This window comes from Thalassophryne amazonica, chromosome 11 (assembly GCF_902500255.1).
Source record: "Thalassophryne amazonica chromosome 11, fThaAma1.1, whole genome shotgun sequence".
Classification (NCBI taxonomy): domain Eukaryota; kingdom Metazoa; phylum Chordata; class Actinopteri; order Batrachoidiformes; family Batrachoididae; genus Thalassophryne; species Thalassophryne amazonica.
The window spans coordinates 27,278,678-27,298,521 of NC_047113.1; the positions used below are offsets into that span (position 1 = coordinate 27,278,678).

The 19,844-nt window shown below is 41.2% G+C and overlaps 2 protein-coding genes across 4 annotated transcripts in view; one reads left to right on the plus strand and one right to left on the minus strand.

Moving 5' to 3' along the window:
* The window catches only part of slc43a1a (solute carrier family 43 member 1a), a 49,755-nt gene extending 40,572 nt beyond the window's left edge, over window positions 1-9,183 (plus strand). For 2 of the 3 annotated variants that reach the window (XM_034181671.1, XM_034181670.1), the window contains exons 7-15: window positions 2,423-2,556; window positions 2,695-2,822; window positions 4,024-4,170; window positions 4,256-4,291; window positions 4,392-4,524; window positions 4,640-4,772; window positions 5,374-5,447; window positions 5,719-5,842; window positions 7,318-9,183. In XM_034181671.1, coding sequence (XP_034037562.1) covers window positions 2,423-2,556; window positions 2,695-2,822; window positions 4,024-4,170; window positions 4,256-4,291; window positions 4,392-4,524; window positions 4,640-4,772; window positions 5,374-5,447; window positions 5,719-5,842; window positions 7,318-7,512 — 1,104 coding nt within the window. In that variant the 3' untranslated portion in view covers window positions 7,513-9,183. The remainder of the gene's footprint in view (window positions 1-2,422; window positions 2,557-2,694; window positions 2,823-4,023; window positions 4,171-4,255; window positions 4,292-4,391; window positions 4,525-4,639; window positions 4,773-5,373; window positions 5,448-5,718; window positions 5,843-7,317) is intronic. The other variant, XM_034181672.1, reaches the window with a different exon arrangement.
* A 1,924-nt stretch (window positions 9,184-11,107) lies between these two features.
* On the minus strand, window positions 11,108-18,858 carry med19a (mediator complex subunit 19a). The gene is made up of 6 exons (XM_034182022.1): window positions 18,544-18,858; window positions 18,029-18,151; window positions 14,571-14,704; window positions 14,373-14,469; window positions 14,183-14,277; window positions 11,108-11,479 (listed from the first exon to the last, which is right to left on the minus strand). The coding sequence occupies exons 1-6, from the start codon at window positions 18,761-18,763 to the stop codon at window positions 11,414-11,416; spliced, it is 735 nt and encodes a 244-aa protein (XP_034037913.1). The 5' UTR covers window positions 18,764-18,858; the 3' UTR covers window positions 11,108-11,413.
* Between the last annotated feature and the right edge of the window lie 986 nt (window positions 18,859-19,844).

The following is a 19,844-nucleotide window of genomic DNA, read 5'->3' on the forward strand; positions in this document are numbered from 1 at the left end:
AGAAGACCAATAAAAAGGGACATTCAGACATGAACATCATCCATCCATTTTCTTCTGCTTATCCTTGGTCGGGTCGCGGGGGCAGCAGCTCAAGCAAAGCTGCCCAGACTTCCCGATCCCCACACACCTCCCCCAGCTCCTCCGGGGGAACCCCGAGGCGTTCCCAAGCCAGCTGAGAGACGTAGTCCCTCCAGCGTGATCTGGGTCTTCCCCGGGGCCTCCTCCCAATGGGACGTGCCCGGAACACCTCTCCAGCAAGGCATCCAGGGGGCATCCGGAAAAGATGCCCAAGCCACCTCAGCTGGCTCCTTTCGACGTGGAGTAGTGGCTCAACTCCGAGCTCCTCACGAGTGACTGAGCTCCTCACCCTATCTCTAAGGGAGTGCCCAGCCACCCTGCGGAGGAAACTCATCTCGGCCGCTTGTACTCGCGATCTTGTTCTTTCGGTCATGAGCCAAATCTCATGACCATAGGTGAGGGTCGGAACGTAGATCGATCGGTAAATCGAGAGCTTTGCCCCCCTACTCAGCTCTCTCTTCATCATGACTGTCCGAAACAGCAACCGCATCACTGCAGACGCTGCACCGATCCATTTGTCGATCTCACGCTCCATCCGTCCCTCACTCGTGAACAAGACCCCGAGATACTTAAACTCCTCCACCTGAAGCAAGGACACTCCACCAACCTGAAGAGGGCAAAGCACCTTTTTCCGGTCGAGAACCATGGCCTCGGATTTGGAGGTGCTGATTTTCATCCCGGACGCTTCACACTCGGCTAAAAACCGCCCCAGTGCACGCTGAAGGTCCTGATTTGACGAAGCCAACAGAACCACATCATCTGCAAACAGCAGAGATGAGATTCTGTGGTTCCCAAACCAGACCCCCTCTACACCCTGGCTGCGCCTAGAAATTCTGTCCATAAAGGTAATGAACAGAACCGGTGACAAAGGGCAGCCCTGGCGGAGGCCAACGTGCACTGGAAACAGGTTTGACTCCTGCTGCAGTTGTACAGGGACTGGATAGCCCTTAGCAAAGGACCCCGGACCCCGTACTCCCTGAGCACCTCCCACAGGGCGCCTCGAGGGACACGGTCAAACGCCTTGCCCAGATCCACAAAGCACATGTGGACTGGTTGGGCGAACTGGTTGGACATGAACATCACTTTCTGCTAATGAATTCTTGGTGGCTCATTAATAACAGTGAGATGTTGTTCTGCGTGGCCTTGGCATTTGATAATAGTGCAGCAGATAATTGAAACAATCCTTCAAATGGTGATGCAAGCACCAAACATAGAGATCCCAAAAAGGCTATAGTTTGGAATATCTATGACTGAATGTTATGGGGTGAAAATGGAAAGAATGGTGACAAATGTCAATTTCAGTTTGTACAGGGGTCAAACGTTCCTCCAATTTTGGTAAAAAATGATGCAAATTATTGGTTGAGCTAATAGGATCAATAGATGGAATAGTTTTGACTGTATTGAGTGTTTGGACTGCAAAGTCAAGGTCCATTGGATTCTCTGACGTGACATATGTTACCCCGTAACGTGATACCTAAACATAAATAAGTATGACATGCCGATTGAAAATTCAAGTGGACATTTTTTCAAAAGAGTAATATCTAAGGAGTATCTGTGCCAAACTTGGTGCTTTCATCACCATTTGAAGGATTCCTCTGTAAATATTCTGTTTTCTGCTGCACTATAAGCTATGTCCAAAACTGAAGCACCTTATCTTTGACTAACACACAGACCTTCTCCCATGTTTAATCCTAACCCGCCCCAAAATCTTAAACAGTTATGAGGTCACCCAACATCAAAGGTCATGTGACCAACAGAAAGGTCATGTATGACTTCATATTAGTGTTTATTAGTAACCATAGATTTGTCTTTATGTCCCTTCTAAATGTCCCCTATAATCTTTAAGAGTGTTCACTTTGGCCTGTGACTTTGACTTTAACTGACTTTAAATGAAATCATTTGATGGCCGACCATCAAATTTTAAAGCAGCCAAGCTCAAACTTAAAAACCCCACAGGAGGCCCATCAAAACCTTAAATCACAGTTTGAATCGACACATGAGACTAAGATGAAATATTTTCTCATCTGTTTAATCTTGGTTTTATTGCTTCTGCTTGTAATTTTAAAATAATCAGAAATATTTTTGGGTAATTTTAAACTTTAAAATTAAAGACCTTTTTAATTTACTTATTTTTAATGACATCTACCATCATGGTCCACCAGTGGATTGCAGCCCACATTTTGGGAATCGGTACATTAAATCAGGTTTGAGCCAAATTGGATCAAACCTCTTTATTTTGTTTGCACACAGACAGACAGTAATACCACACTAATGCCGCGCACACAGTCTAAAAAACTATAGTGTGCCTTAAAATTAAACATCTGCTCTTCTGTGTCCCTCTCAGCTCATCTACGATGCAGGCGTGTCCTTCCAGGTGATCATGTGGGCGTGGGCAGGACTTGCAGCATTCGTCTTCTGCAACTGTGCCATTAACTGGCCATCGCAAGGGTTTCCCACACCTGATGAGGTGGACTACAGGTCAGCGTGGCTGCCACAGCGTCACTTCATCACTTTGCAATGACATGAACCCCCCCAAAAAATAAAAGGATTTGCTGCTGATGCTGATTAGAATCTCTCTCCTTTCCTGCATGGCCATCATGTCTGTGGTGTAAACAGTAAGATCTTCATGGCGGATGAGCTGCCTGAAGTAGAAGAGAAGCTGGAGGAAGAGAAGCTGATGCAGACGAACGGCGACGTAAAGCACTGCACCGACAAACTGCTCACAGGGTCCAAGGCTGCACCCAGTAAGTCAACGAAGCAAATCCACACATCAGCACTTCGACTGGGATGGCCTTCATTTGTCAGCCAAAAAACAGAAATGTCCATAAAACGTTCATAAACACAGTAGTAGCAAAGGCACAGTGGATCAGCAGGAACTCTTGGAAAACCTGTTGCACATCTCAAGCCCCGGTCACACGGTACTAACAGAGGACAGCGAAGCCAAAACGAAACAAGAAATCTGGACTTATGTTGACTTTCGGAGTCATCGTTTAACCGTCGGCCAGCTTCATTCCTGTTGCTGGCGCTTCGTCAGAAATTTCAAAAAATGGGAACGAATCCCGACGACAACTTCAATTCATCCGTATTCCGTTTTGCTTTCTGTCTTGATGGTTCCTCATCATTTGTGCATTTCTGTACCGTCTGCATTCTGTTTGATTGTCGTCCAACTTCGTCCAACCTCCCAAGTCTGATGTCTTGCACGAATGTTGACAATATCTGAATGGATCAATAAGTAAAGATCCGACGAGCTGAACGTGACTAGCTTTTGTCAGTATCATAAAAAAGCAATTTAAACAAAGCAGAGCAGAGCGATGTTTGTAGGTCTGCAAAGTTTTCTGTAAAATAAGCTTTTGATGCTGATAGGTAGTATATAAATACAAGACAAACAATGATTACCAGATAAATGATTATGTTCAGTTTTAAAATAATATTTTTCAGCAGCATCACCAGGACTTTTTTAACTGTTATAATGGCGTGTTTAATCACTACATGTACAAAGGGGGCAGGCCTTTATGCCAGCCAGCACTAACCCACTGAGCAAACATTGATAAGCTCACCATTGACAAGTGATGCTTTTGTGCAAGAGGCTTTCACAAAGTACAGTTCAGTGATTTTGACCCCAAAATCAATAGGCTTCTTGGGGTCACCATGCCCAACAATCTGGTGGCAATCAGGCAATTAGGAAAGAAATTAACTGCGCTCATGAGATTTTTGAAAAGTAATGCTCTAGGTGAACTTGACCTTTGACCCCAAAATGAATAGGCTTCTTGGGGTCACTATGCCCAATGCACAAAGTTGGGTGACAGTTGGGGCAGTACAACTGAAGTAATCTTGCTTACACTACAAATGTCGCTGGCTGACTGACATCCACACCGCTGGCTGCATTGTGGTATTAAAAATAAATCGATGAAAGTCAGAGAGAAACCTCTCCTCCTCCTCTTTCAGATGGCATTCCCTTCCGTCGTTCTGTGTTCTCTCCCATCTTCCTGTGGAGTCTGATTACAATGGGAATGTCCCAGTTAAGGATCATCTTCTTTATGGGAGCAATGAACAAAATGCTGGAGTTCATGGTCACCCACGGTGACCCGCACCGTGAGTCTCGACCCTCAGCTGAAGCGCCAAACATCACACTGTGTTGATTTGTGCTCATACATGTTTTTTTTTTCTTTCTTTTCAGCTTCTGAGGATGTGGTGATTGAGGCAGAACAAAAAGGTGAGCAGCACCGTGGATTTTAATCAGCAGTGCGTCACGTGTTACAATACGTGCTGTGTTTTTGTTGCTGTCCCTCATTTCATTTTATGTTCTCCCTCAGTGAGTTTCTACTCGTCCATCTTCGGTACGCTGCAGCTGCTGTGCCTGGTTACCTGTCCTCTGATTGGCTACATTATGGACTGGAAGATGAAGGAGTGTGAGGAGAAGTGCAGCTCACCCAACACCGAGCAGACGTATGTTCAGAAAGTCACACTTACAGTCCCAAGCTGAGGCTTCTGGAGTCTGTGTTGTGGACCTGCAACGGTGTAACAAACACAGGTGTAAACATCACGTCTGCATGTGTCCCAGCAGGCAGAACAACGGATCCAAGAGAGACCGTAAAATCCAAAAGCTGACCAACGCCATGAGGGCCTTCATCCTCACCAACATGCTGCTGCTTGCTTTTGGAGTCTGCTGCCTCATAGACAACCTGCCTCTACAGGTAGCAAGTGAAAACACAAAGGGCCCTATCTTGACCACCTATAGCAATCTAGGCTCATTGCACAGGAGCATTTGCGGGCACATCCAAAGAGCAGTGTGCGTTTGTAACTGCCGCATTCCTGTTTAGATGGCGAATTTAAAAGGATCTGAAGATGAGAGACCATCTTGTTGCTCCCAAGGAGGAAGAAAACCACAAAAATATGCATAAAAACTGTAAAAAAAAACAAACAAAAAAACACCTTATGTTTATACTTTCATAATTTTTTGCTTTTATTTCAATTTTGTTGTAGTTTGATGTACTAATGCAAAGTTTCACTGTGTGGCGTGGTTTTTGCACTGTATCAGTAGCAAAAAAAAAAAAACCTGCACACAGCTTTAGATCAGCTTTTCTGTTAGTTTATGGCACAATCACAACAGAAACACACACTGCACCTGATCGCAGTTCATTACAAGACAAACACACACATAAGCTCACAGTTAAACCGAAATACATTTGGTAGCTAAGCGGTGTGTGAGTGTTGGATGTGAAAATGACCATCATAATCCAACTGTGCCGTCACATAATTAATGCGCTGCTTTGTTTTTTCTCTGTTACCTGTCAGATCTTGACCTTTGTCCTCCACACCATGGTCCGAGGCTTCATCCATTCCTGCTGCGGAGGCCTTTATGCTGCTGTGTGAGTGTGCACAAACATCAACACAATCTGGATGATTTACACAAAACACACAGAATCTTGTCATGTGAAACAGGCACGTGGCTGCAACATCAGGCAGTATTTATGGTGGTGAAAACAGCTCCATCACTCCCCACAGCACCAGCACACAAAGAAGCACAACAGCGGTTTTCTCTGTGAAGAGCACAGATCATGTTGTTGTTTCTCGTTTCTGGGGGTCATTCTCACTTTTGTTTCAAAGCCTTTGGTAACCCGCACTGTCTCCTACTCACAGCTATCCGTCGAACCACTTCGGCACCCTGACAGGCCTGCAGTCCATGATCAGCGCTGTGGTGGCACTCCTGCAGCAGCCTCTCTTCATCGCCATGGTCGGACACCTGCATGGAGATGCCTACTGGGTGAGGATGTTAAACCGGTTCAGCATAAGTGGCAGAGACGGAGCTGGACAAAGTTACAGCGTCAGTCATGTCAAAGTTTAGCCACAAAAGCAGGCCGAGTGCTCCACTCCTGAGCTGGTTTGGGTCCGTCTGGGCCAGGCTCTCTTCCGTTTCCTGTCAGACAAACCCCCACCTTCCACAAGGCTAAATACCAACTCCTAAATAGAATAAATGCTCATGGGAATGTAGTCAGCTGACGCTGCATCACAGCTGTGTCATCACCCCACAGACAGCATTAAGCAACGCCCCCTCTGCAGACACATAGCTGTGCATGCACACTCTAGACACACACACACACACAAGGGTGATTTTTGTTTGTGCTGTTCACCCAAAGCATTTCCTTGCACACGTGGGATTTCACAAAAACCCAGATCATGTGTGCATCCAATCAAAATACAGCAACTTAAAGGACAAGTCGCATGTTACTTAACGTGCCGTTCAGCAACACAGCATCAAAGTATTTGTGATTAAGTCTATCCGCACACACATGGTCAGGATCAGTGGTCGCTGACGTATTTTACTGCTAATTAAACATCTCACTTGGCGAGTCAGCATGTGCATTTCTGGAAAATGCTTTACTCTGCATTTCTTGACAGGTGACGTCAGGCCAAGCAAACAGAAACTGCACAACAGACGGACTGAAACAAATGTTGCAACATCAGATCATGACCATTCATACGAAAGTGACGGTTCGGTATGACGTCAGATCAGTGGACCTGTGAGCAGATGCTTGCACGTCGGGAATACGTTATTTTCAGGATATGTACTTTGTACCAGCTTGCATGAAAGTTGCATGAGCACTGAACTGCGCAATGCCTAGTTTTGTGCTCCATGCAGAGAAGAGATGACACACTCCATCCCTGACTCTCCATTTATTTATTGTTTAGCATGACTGCATCAAAATAAGGTTATCACTTTAAAAACAAGTCAACATGACCTGACATCAAACTTATGTAAACTTTCAATTAATCTGCGACTCCGTTCTTAATGTTAGCAGGAGTTTGTCTACATTCCACCCAAAATCACGCTGGGATGTTTACTCAGTGACGTAAATACTGTCGGAAAAATGAGTACTTTGTTTTTGGCAGTCTCCGTAGCTCTTTTGATTGGCCTATGCTTACAGGCTGTACACAGAAGTGCACAAATTAATACAGGTACATTATCACATGGCGTCTAACAGGGCAGCGCAGTCTCGTTTGAACCCCTGCCTGATATCACAGGAGTTGACGACTTCTAGGGACAACCTGCCAGCATCACTTCACACAGAAAGATGGTGTACTGTTTTGTTTTTGGCTACGATCACTGAACTAGATGCGAAAAGTGCAGGTTTTTTTGGTTCCCAGTGGAGAAGGGAAGACAAGTGGGAGAAGTTATGTATATTTTAGCAAGATTTAATATGCAACATGTCCTTTAATGTCCCATCTGTTGTCTCTCAGATCAACCTGGGCCTGCTGATCTTCTCGTTGACCGGCTTTTTGTTGCCGGGCTACCTGTTCTACCATCGGAGATGTCTGCTACAGGAAAAGGAGAGCAGAGTCAAGTGTACAACTCATCAGGAGATGCAGGCGCTCAACCACATGGAGTCCAACGGCTACAAACCCCTCAGCAACATCAGCCCCGTGGAGGCGTAGAGCGCCGTCACAGAACTGAGTACTGTCGCAAGATTTGGATTTGTTTTTCTCCGTCAAGTCAATATGATCACTAAAAATAGTTTTGCTGGGACAAAATCATGCTTACCACAGACCTCATCACACATAGGATGACACGTGTTTTGTTGCGCTGTGGTGGGATTTCCAGAGGTGCTGCACCATCACAATTTGTTGACATTTTATTTATTTTGATTTCAAATTAGCATGAAAGCCATAGATTTCAGTCACAAGTACACCAAAGACATGAACATAGATCCTGTATGGCCTTCGTGGGAGATTGTGACTATCACAGTACTTGAAATACTATAACAGTCCTGCTAACACCAAAGAACTCTAGTTATTAGCTGTATGTCCTTATTGTTTCGAAAGGACGCAGAGAGAAGTTTAACTTACTGTGCTGTTGCTGCTAAATTAAAATGATAAATTTCTATCGAAACTCATTCTATGAAACACACAAACACTATTACAGAAGCTTCTGAAAATATAAATTAGACTTAAAGATAGTGTGGATTTGGTGCCATCTAGTGGTAAGGCTGCAGATTGTATTATGCCATCCCCACAAGTTTGTTTCCCTTCAAATATTTGCTTCTTTAGCAACAGGGATTCCTGCTCCCTTGTATTTTCTTGTGATATGCATCCATCATTTCACAAAAATGAGGGTTCTCAAACTTGTTTGCCTGCAGTAGTGACGAACGGGTGTGTCGGGGGCGAACACTGAATCCTCTTTTCCTCCATGAGGGCTTGTTCTAAAGCAAACATTGATTTATTGTTGCAAGTACTTGCACAGTAATGAACAGTTGGTTATGAATACTACGTATATTCCATTTCCGCTAATATCCTTAATTTCTACAACCTGTACCTTTAAAGGTCTTCACAAAGATGTTTGTGGGCCATTTTCAGAGCTCAACTCTGATCATCCATTTGTTTTAATCCACTTTTATTATTGTGCCCCCACAGCCGCGTTCTCAGACACAGATTGGATGTTTAGAGAGACTGTAACTACCTCCTCGGTTTCCTTTTTTTATATGTCTCTGACACCGACAGATTCCTGCAGCTGTGCACCGACTACCTCTGCCGAGGAAATGAGTTTGTTTTTTAAAAACAGAACGGCTGTTTGTGTCAGGATAATCCAAACTCAAACGAACCAGTTACTGGTAACTCAGTGTTAACTGTGTTTGTAAAGGAGGTGTTTCCAATTTGTGTGGAGCGCAAAAAAACAAAAAGCTTTAATTATCAAATGTTTTTGTCTTTATATCAAATGTAAAGGAAGCATTAACCAGAGGGTCACAACTGCAATTTTATCTGGGTCCAGGTAATGTTCTCAATTTGGTAATTATTGGCCTGTATCAGACATATGAACTCTGAGTGCTGCTCTATTTTTTTCCACCAGAGTAGGAAATATAAAACTGTCAAATATGCATCATAAGAAACTTGATCAGTGCTGGAAATTCTTGTGCTTCTTTGATCTGTAGCATGAAGTCTTCCATCCTGCATTTCTATAAATTTTACATACAACTCTTACTATTGAAAGAAATATTGAATGGGCAAAATGACTGATTTTAACATAGTTATTCAACACTTTGTACTATATGCACAGAAATTAACGTGCAGATAAAATATGTATGAGTTTTTATATTTGCGCTGCAATAGCATCGAAAAGGGAAACCAATTTTTCCTCTGTTGCTGTTATTTTGTAGTATATGTTTTATGAATGCAGTTATAATTTACTGTCTGTTCTGCTTGTCATGAATTCTTTAATACTAAAATAACAGCCAAATTGTTTTTGTAAATAGAACTGAGGTGTATTGCTTATATATATATATACACACATGCACACATTTCATTCTTTGCTTTATTATGTGTGGGACTATGCAGTGTTCATACACAAAATGAACTATAGGTAGTTTTTTGTGGTGATTGCTGTTACACTGAGCATATGGGTGTACTGTCTTACAGCCTGCTGCATATACTCCCCCTCCCCCCAATTCTTCCCAAATGAAGATGCAGACTACAATAATGTATGAATTTATTTCTTCACTTTGCAAGTTAATTTTAAAGATGGGCTTCCAACTTTTAGTGTCAACAGTGTACTTTTACACAGTGCATTTTTATGTCAGCTGCTTTGTTGCTTTTAGCACTTTTTTTTTTTAGTCTTGCATTAAGTTTTGTGTTTTCTCTGAACTCTGTGTACCCCCCCCTTTCATTCCAAGTGTTTTTTAGGCTGTAGTTGGTGGTTCCGTTAAGTAAAAATCATCTTTTTGTACCCATTTCATTGTATATTTTGTTTCCGTTAATAGCAGGAGGTGGTAATGGTAGAAAATATATATATATATATATATATATAATTTTTTTTTCCCCCCAAATATGCTTACATCCACTTCAGAGATTGTGCATTGTGTAATTTGGGAGATATTTCATATAGGAAGCGGGTGTCTACCATGACAAAAAACCACCCCATGCAAAAAAGAAAACTGCAATATATACTGTAATTTTAACATCTTTCGAAATATTAGAATGTAATTGTTTTGACTTCATGATTAGTTTTGATGAACCTTGCATTGAACACAACATTCAAGTTTATGATATATAATGCTCCTGACTTGGTAGTACTTGTTTTAGAGAAGTCACAAAAGCTACATAAGTACTGATATTATTAGTGATCATGCAATTACACATGTAATTTCAAGTCACAGCATGACAAGTTGTAGTAAATCAAGTGTCATGGCCAAGCCAAAAACAAGATCTCAGGCTAAAGAATTTGATAAAACCCTCGACAATGGTTTATGTTTTTAAAGTTTTTGAAGAGCATGGCCTCCTCCTAAGTTCTGTTATTCACACAGTGTTACTGAAGTAAAACCTTTGTGAAAGAATTGTGTTTAGAAAGTTTTTGAAGAGCATGGACAAACTTTACACATAGCGGAATAGCCAGATAATTGAAAATAGACCATACTGTTACATTAAAGGGGTGGGGGGTTATTTTCAAGATATAGGATTAATTTGGATGCCAAAATGCTGGTATTAATATTGTGAATCATTTCCCAAGTGGATGTATTGAAATTCTGACTTGTGATTTTACCACCTCCTGCTACTGTTAAGTAAAAATTAATGACTGTCAGTTTTGGCTTTTTGTACCCATTTTATTGTATAGTTTTTTGTTTGTTTTTTCCATTTCCTCCTCGACTACATTATTTTGCAGCTTGCATCGGCTTCACAAATAACTTGGGCCTCTGCTGCTCTCCAAGTTGCCTTAAATAAGCGTAAAATAACTTGAGTGCTGATTCACATGAGTCTGGCTCCTTTTTGCATCCTTCATATGGTCATGAACTTCACCAAAGCAGTAAGTCAACACTGTTTTGTCTTATCTGCTTACTCTTGGAATTTAAGTGCAGGTTTTGTTGGGGTTTTGATTTCCCCACTTAAAAATCATCACAAACAGGTTGTGCATTTGATAAATAAACATATGAGTTGGATTTTGTCTCAGGCATATTTTTCTCATTGGCGTTACAGGTCTCTTTCAGCAACAACATGGCACAATGTCATTAAATGATGGTAAGTCTAAAATGAAACTACAAAAAAGTCATAACAAAAAAAAATTTAATATGAATTTGGCACGATGGTCAAGGAATATAACAAGAAAAAGGGACTTAAGTACAGTATTTGCTCAGTCACTGTGAAACCACAAAGATCAATAGTGACATTTTGCCTTTTACACACTGATCTGTAATACTTCCACTGTGTCGCTGCACCTTTCGCACATCACACAGTCACGTGAATCACTTCAGCTTTCAAAATGATGTGTGCTCAGTAACACAATTATACTCAACATACACACATCTCTTACAAAACACACATGCAGGCAGGCATGCGCACAGTGGACTGCAGTCTATCTGAGGCTGTTGCTGTTGGGTTGCGAGCCTGTCAGGCCGGGGTGGTCGGGACTGTGGCGGTTCTGGAAGGAAGGAATCAACAAAACATCTCAATATACATTTGCATGGAACTTAACACATTTTCATCAAAGAGCTGTTGAGGCAGTGTAGCTTCAGAGACACACTGCACATCAGGCAAACACAGGCACATCAGAAGCAACAGGATCTGCAATTTCTTCATTAACCACTATCAAAGCCATTTAAAGATGTCAATCATGAGTCACAGTTGTGTGGATTAAAGTCACTAAGTGGGACTCGTTGCGGGCAAGAAACGAGAATCGTCCTCCATTCTTGTTTTGTGTGACTAACCGCACAGCTCCAAATGCTAAAGCTGGATAGATTTCAGTTGGAATTAATAACTTCAAAACAAATTGCTGTTTTAAATCAAATGACACCTCCTTCCAAAAGCTGTACAGACAACAAACTACAACTGACCTAAACTGTTATGTTTTTTTTTTTCCCTCCCAAAATGAGACGTCCTCTGTTCTTTATGAATTACATTCTGACATGCAGCACAGCCGGCTGAACTCAGCTCAGAGGTATGGAGTTACAGTAGTGTTCAGAATAATAGTAGTGCTATGTGACTAAAAAGATTAATCCAGGTTTTGAGTATGGGAAACAAGGTACCAGTAGATTCAGTAGATTCTCACAAATCCAACAAGACCAAGCATTCATGATATGCACACTCTTAAGGCTATGAAATTGGGCTATTAGTAAAAAAAAGTAGAAAAGGGGGTGTTCACAATAATAATAGCATCTGCTGTTGATGCTACAAACTCAAAACTATTATGTTCAAACTGCTTTTTTAGCAATCCTGTGAATCACTAAACTAGTATTTAGTTATATAACCAGTTTTTCATGATTTCTTCACATCTGTGAGGCATTAATTTTGTTGGTTTGGAACCAAGATTTTGCTCGTTTACTGGTGTGCTTGGGGTCACTGTCTTGTTGAAACACCCATTTCAAGGGCATGTCCTCTTCAGCATAAGGCAACATGACCTCTTCAAGTATTTTGACATATCCAAACTGATCCATGATACCTGGTATGCGATATATAGGCCCAACACCATAGTAGGAGAAACATGCCCATATTATGATGCTTGCACCACCATGCTTCAAAGTCTTCACTGTGAACTGTGGCTCGAATTCAGAGTTTGGGGGTCGTCTCACAAACTGTCTGCAGCCCTTGGACCCAAAAACAACAATTTTACAAATTTACCAGTTTTGTCCATTTTAAAGCATTGGAGATCATTGTAGATGAACAGCCTATAATTTTTTACACCTGCGTATAAGTTTTCCCCTCTCCAATCAACTTTTTAATCAAACTACACTGTTCTTCCGAACAATGTCTTGAATGTCCCATTTTCCTCAGGCTTTCAAAGAGAAAAGCATGTTCAACAGGTGCTGGCTTCATCCTTAAATAGGGGACACCTGATTCACACCTGTTTGTTCCACAAAATTGACAAACTCACTGACTGAATGCCACACTACTATTATTGTGAACACCCCCTTTTTTACTTTTTTTTTTACTAATAGCCCAATTTCATAGCCTTAAGAGTGTGCATATCATGAATGCTTGGTCTTGTCGGATTTGTGAGAATCTACTGAATCTACTGGTACCTTGTTTCCCATGTAACAATAAGAAATATACTCAAAACCTGGATTAATCTTTTTAGTCACATGGCACTACTATTATTCTGAACACTGCTGTACATTTGTCTCATTAATATCTGAAAGGAAATGCTTTTGACAAAAACTACAGATTTGTGTATTCCTATTTCTGTCCACAGATCTAGGATCCATCATGTACAGATTTTATATACGTCCAGAGATCAAGGATCCAGTGACCAATTTTATATTTACTTTAAGACTCAATAAAATGTTCTTGACATAGAAAACCCGTAAAGCTACATAGAAAATTCCCAAGAGGTATTGAGAAGGGAATCGATAAGGAATCAGACTGATAATGGCATTGATAGATAAAATCTACCCATCCCTAGTCGAGGTGCATTTGAAAACGTTAGACAGCATTCAGAGAGCAGTCAGGCAGTCGTACAGTCAGCCCGAATATAGAGCAGATGCACTCAACTGTTGAGGTGCGTTCCACGTGGAAAAATACTGACCAACGGTCAAAGTGCAATCTGACCGCATTCTAAATATTTGTACAATGCATTCTCATCACGTTCTAGGGGCAGTTAGAAATGATCCGCCATGTCGATTCCTGGCTGAATGTTGCAACTGTGCCTGAACGCACCACGAGTGCACCTCAAGTGCTGCTGGAATATATTTCTTCGACTCACAATTGGACCTCACTCGTACAGCATTGTAAATGCATTTGTCATATTCTCACTGCATTCTGACAGCTGTCTAGGCGATCCTAATGTCTTCCACCTACATTTGTACTGCTTTCGAGGCTAATGCGCACAGATCATTCAGGGTGGGTCGAAGCGGAGTCTGAGTATTCGGTCAGCTCTCTTCTTATTCCCTCCCAGATGTGGCACGAGTTTTTTTGTTTTTTTTTGGCATACCACCAGATTCGACTTGATTTGTGCTCCTTCTTGTTAAGTGTGATGGGGCCTTAACCAAAATTACCTGCCAAATATTTTTTGTTTTGCTTAAAACAGAGGGTTTTTTTTTTTTCCTTCTTTTCACTTTTGTGTTGCTACTTTTATTTAAATCTTTCTGCTGGTGGATACAAACATCACAGGATCCTGAGTTTTTGCTACCTTTTTCTTTTTCTTGTCTTTCTTCTTCTTCTTGCGATCAGGATCATCATCCCTCTTCTTCTTCTTCTTTTTAGGGTCAGAATCTGATGGAGTTTCTGTGATGGCAAAAGAAATCGGATCATTGGTGTGGAGAAAACAAAATAAGAAGTCTCATGCCTCCCATTGTGAGCATCTACACTGAGTGTGGTACCTTGTGGTAATGGATCCTGTGGCCGATGGTGTTTGTGCTTATGTTTGCTTTTCTTCTTCGGAGGCTGAATGTGCATTAATCTGTACTGTTCTGGAAGCTGAGACAGAAACACATATGCAAAAGGTTAAATTCAAGCATTAAATCTGTAGATAGAGAAAACAAATTGGAGCTCAAACTATCAGTGTGCTCTGTTGTTACCGGTCCTGAGTGCAGTCTGAAGCCCGTGAGCAGCGCACCAGTCAGAGGGCTGAACGAGTTCCCACAAACAGGAGGTTTATCAATCAACGAGCGAAGGGAGCTGCCGTCCTGAGTGCCGGGACAATCGATCATACCTGGAATGCAGAGGACATGTGATGGTAAAGAATAACACAAAGAGGGAGATAATGAATAAAACACAGTGATTGACGTTTTCCAGGTAGTCTGGGAATTTACTTCCGCGATAAACATTTCCGTGTTATTTTGGTTTTCCTGCCCTGCGTTGGATTTAGTCTGTGGGCTGATGTCATGATGTTAATATTTGTAAAATCATTTGAAAGCATCTCTGAGACCGGACTCTATCCATCTCTATCTTAATTTCACTTCCAGGTAGCAACTGAAGAGTTACTGGAGGAACTGATCTGCCATTTCCATGGTAGGCCTTTGATACACCATCAAGATGGTTTGTCATTTTGAATCTCAAAAACATCACAGATCACTTTTGCTGGGGGGTTGTTCAGGCTACACACATACACACACCAGCCAATGCTTCCATATTTAATGTGGCCACCACAGCTGTCATCTTTAATTTGCATTTTATGCATCAAGTCAAAATCAGCCATTCCAACTTCACACACACCTTTGTGTGAAACCTGACAGCATCATCATCCCACTACACCACATAGTACAACCCCTCGGAGGATGTTCATTCAGTTGTTTAGTTTTGTAGAAAAAAAGAAGATCACAGACATGACACAAAACTAAAGTCATTTCAAATGGCAACGTTCTGGCTTTAAGAAACACTATAAGAAATCAGGAAAAAAAATTGTGGCAGTCAGTAACGGTTACTTTTTTAGACCAAGCAGAGGGAAAAAATATGGAATCACTCAATTCTGAGGAAAAAATTATGGAATCATGAAAAACAAAAGAACGCTCCAACACATCACTAGTATTTTTGTTGCACCACCTCTGGCTTTTATAACAGCTTGCAGTCTCTGAGGCATGGACTTAATGAGTGACAAACAATACTTTTCATCAATCTGGCTCCAACTTTCTCTGATTGCTGTTGCCAGATCAGCTTTGTAGGTTGGAGCCTTGTCATGGACCACTTTCTTCAACTTCCACCAAAAATTTTCAATTGGATTAAGATCCGGACTATTTGCAGGCCATGACATTGACCCTATGTGTCTTTTTGCAAGGAATGTTTTCACAGTTTTTGCTCTATGGCAAGATGCATTATCATCTTGAAAAATGATTTCATTATCCCCAAACATCCTTACAATTGATGGGATAAGAAAAGTGTCCAAAATATCAACGTAAACTTGTGCATTTATTGATGATGTAATGACAGCCATCTCCCCAGTGCCTTTACCTGACATGCAGCCCCATATCGTCAATGACTGTAGAAATTTACATGTTCTCTTCAGGCAGTCATCTTTATAAATTTCATTGGAACGGCACCAAACAAAAGTTCCAGCATCATCACCTTGCCCAATGCAGATTCGAGATTCATCACTGAATATGACTTTCATCCAGTCATCCACAGCCCACGACTGCTTTTCCTTAGCCCATTGTAACCTTGCTTTTTTCTGTTTAAGTGTTAATGATGGCTTTCCTTTAGCTTTTCTGTATGTAAATCCCATTTCCTTTAGGCGGTTTCTTACAGTTCAGTCACAGACGTTGACTCCAGTTTCCTCCCATTTGTTCATTTGTTTTATTGTGCATTTGCGATTTTTGAGACATATTGCTTTAAGTTTTCTGTTTTGACGCTTTGATGTCTTCCTTGATCTACCAGTATGTTTGCCTTTAACAACCTTCCCATGTTTGTATTTGGTCCAGAGTTTAGACACAGCTGACTGTGAACAACCAACATCTTTTACAACATTGCGTAATGATTTACCCTCTTTTAAGAGTTTGATAATCCTCTCCTTTGTTTCAATTGACATCTCTCGTGTTGGAGCCATGATTCATGTTAGTCCACTTGGTGCAACAGCTCTCCAAGGTGTGATCACTCCTTTTTAGATGCAGAATAACGAGCAGATCTGATTTGATGCAGGTGTTAGTTTTGGGGATGAAAATTTACATGGTGATTCCATAATTTATTCCTCAGAATTGAGTGAGTCCATATTTTTTTCCCTATGCTTGGTCTAAAAAAGTAACAGTTACTGACTGCCACAATTATTTTTCCTGATTTCTTATAGTGTTTCTTAAAGCCAGAAAGTTGCCATTTGAAATTACTTTAGTTTTGTGTCATGTCTGTGATCTGCTTTTTTTTCTACAAAATTAAACAACTGAATGAACATCCTCCGAGGCCGGTGATTCCATAATTATTGCCAGGGGTTGTATATGACATGCTTTAAACCTATTCAAGGCAGAGGTCAACAACACCGGTCAAATGTATCAACACAGTTCAAGAAGCATCAGACATTTTCTTCCATCTTCAAACATGCCACTTTTACCAGAACATTGAGCATCATGTGTCAAATTTTCCTCACTCAGGTGCGCAGCTAAAAAAAATGCCTAGTATTGCGGTGTCCGTAACGGGTCCTTTTAAAGCTTCTCACACACACACACCTACCTTCAAATAAAGGAGGGTTGAGGGATACTTTTTGCCAAAGTCAGGCTTTTTAAAAATTTTCATTTCATCCACTCTTTTCAGGTTTCAAGTCCTGCAAAACCTCAGAGAGGTCGCTGCGCTACGAGATTTCAGTAACATTGAGAACTGCATTGAGACGCTCTGATCAGGCTGCACTTTAACCGTTGCACATGGACAACACCATTAACATCGCAACATAAAACTATTTTTTATATTGTGCCTAAAACTCTCACGAATATATTCTCTGAGTTTATAGACGTTGTTATTGCATTTATTTTATGTAAATATGCGAGAATCACAGGCTCGCTGTTATTTTCAATGGGAGCTGCTGTGAGCTACACTCTCTTCCTGATCATGTCGTTCTGGGAGAAAGTGAAGTTTGCTCTCGAACGTCTTATTGTTCTTTACAGCACTGTTTGTCCTTTTTGTTCCAGACTAATATATATACTATGTCTGAAATTCGATTTGCTTTTGTTAAATTCCATGCAGATTAAATGTAGCAGACATGGTTATAATTGTTTTAGTAAGTTTTCAGGGCATCATGCATGCAGTCTCTTATTAACGTGACGAAAAGCATAAAAAAAAAATTACATTTTTGTAGTAAATATTCATTTACAATTATCATGTGGATTCTCTATGTTGTTTTGACTGCAGCGTCTCTCTGGCATGCAAGGGATTATGGGATACATGAAAACCCTGAATTTGCAATTGTCAAGCGATCCTTCATTAGCATCAACAAATGCACCGAAAAGTAAACATTATACCTTAGTAAGGAAAAAGTACCTCGGAAACTCTTAAGACAAACGTTGTTACCCTTTCAAACTTGTGACCATGTTTGTGTGTAGTGTTCCAATCGGGTACAAACCTGGTAACTCTGGCAGAAAGTTGCTGAGTTTCTCCTTCACCTTCTTGCCACAGAATTTGTTGTAAGAGTGTTCCAGATTGTAGTGAGTGATGAGGTTAGTGTTGCCTGTTAACTCGTTTCCCACTAAAAAAAAAATAAATAAAAAATAAGTTTCAGAGCAATATTTTTGTTAGCCAGCATGGCACAATTACAACAAACCAAATTCGAATAAAAAAATACAAGATTAGCCAAGGCTACCATGGCTAATTGTAGCTAGCCGTTAGCATTGTTTACAAGCTCTTTGACGAGTCCTACTAATATATTATATTGTACACACGCCTGTTGGCTTTGGCAATTCTTCCATATTTATTGTAGCCAAAACAGCTGTCATCTTGAATTTACATTTTATGGCTAACTATAGCTAGCTAGCCGTTAGCATTGCTTACAAACTCTTTGACAACTCCTAGCTTACAACGATCTACGATTAAGGCTTTAAAGTCACAGACACGTTACACGAAACACACAGCTGGCATTACCCGGCAATTCTCGCAATAAATAGAAAGGTTCATTCATGGCTCCAGGTTTCCGCAGAGCAGGCCCTTCATCCCCGAGCTGCGGTGGCATCTGACCCGCCATCGTAACTTGATTTTGCGGCAGAGGCGGCGGAGGTTTCCCTGGTCCGAAACCCAGCGACGAAGAACCAGGCGGTCCCTGAGCTTCATTTTGCCCAAAGAGCGATGAAAACATTTCCGTCATATTTAAGTCGTCGAATGAAGATTAAATAGTTTTCTCCGTTATAATCAAACAAACACCTTCCGACTACACCGCTAACTAGTGATGTTAAGCATTGAGCTTTGTGAAGCAGCGTTTCGAGCACGCCCCCATCACGTGACCACTGCGAGCGAGGCTTTGTGACGTCACACCACGTGTCGAGCTTCGCGGGAAAGTCGAATAATCTGGGCGTGTCAATACGAGCCGCCAAGTATTTAAATGAGATCTGAATCGCGGCACAAACTGTGGGTTTGTGAGAGGAGGAGACTGCTAGCGACAGTGTTATTGCCAATTACTACGTGACAGGGACAGCATTAGTTTATATTTAGGTCTAGTTTAGAGTTCATTTAGTATAGTTAGCTAAATACACATAGGACCTAACCACACACAACAGGCATCCATTCATATACATTTATCCACACAGTACATCAACACAAGTTATAGGTTAGACTATATATTCATAGGTAGATCAGAGACTGAGCTGAGTGACTGAAGAGCTGTGATTTTGGCGAGCGGGTCTTCTCCAAAGCTGGAGAGGTGGTGAGGCAGAAGAGGAGCCGATTAAAGCCCAGCACTGTTGAAATGATTCTTTTTTTGAATAAAAATTGTTGATAGTTGCACAATCACCATCTCCTATCCCCTCTATTCTAATTTACAAATTACAGTATCATAAGCACAAGTTGCAGAAGCACATGCCTTTCTCACTTTTCCCGTCACAGTCCATCCAAATATTATTTGAGGACTGATGAATCTACATATAGTCTACAATAAAGGCTTTCATAACCAGTATGTGTGCATCTGTAGGGACTATTTATTACATTAAGAAAGACACAATAATGAAGATGACATTTTTTATTAGTATTTTTCAAGGACAAACCACATCAGTCATGAATTACTGCAAGCATTTGTCACAGCACTCGCTCAGGGTAATTCTCAAAACAATCCAGCAGATGTCACCCTTCAAACTGTATCAAACGCCTCGAAGCAGTGTGACAATTTTCAGCCAGTTGTGTTGAAGTGGCTCACTGGTTCATGAGGCCTCGAAATTGCCATCACTACCGCTAAC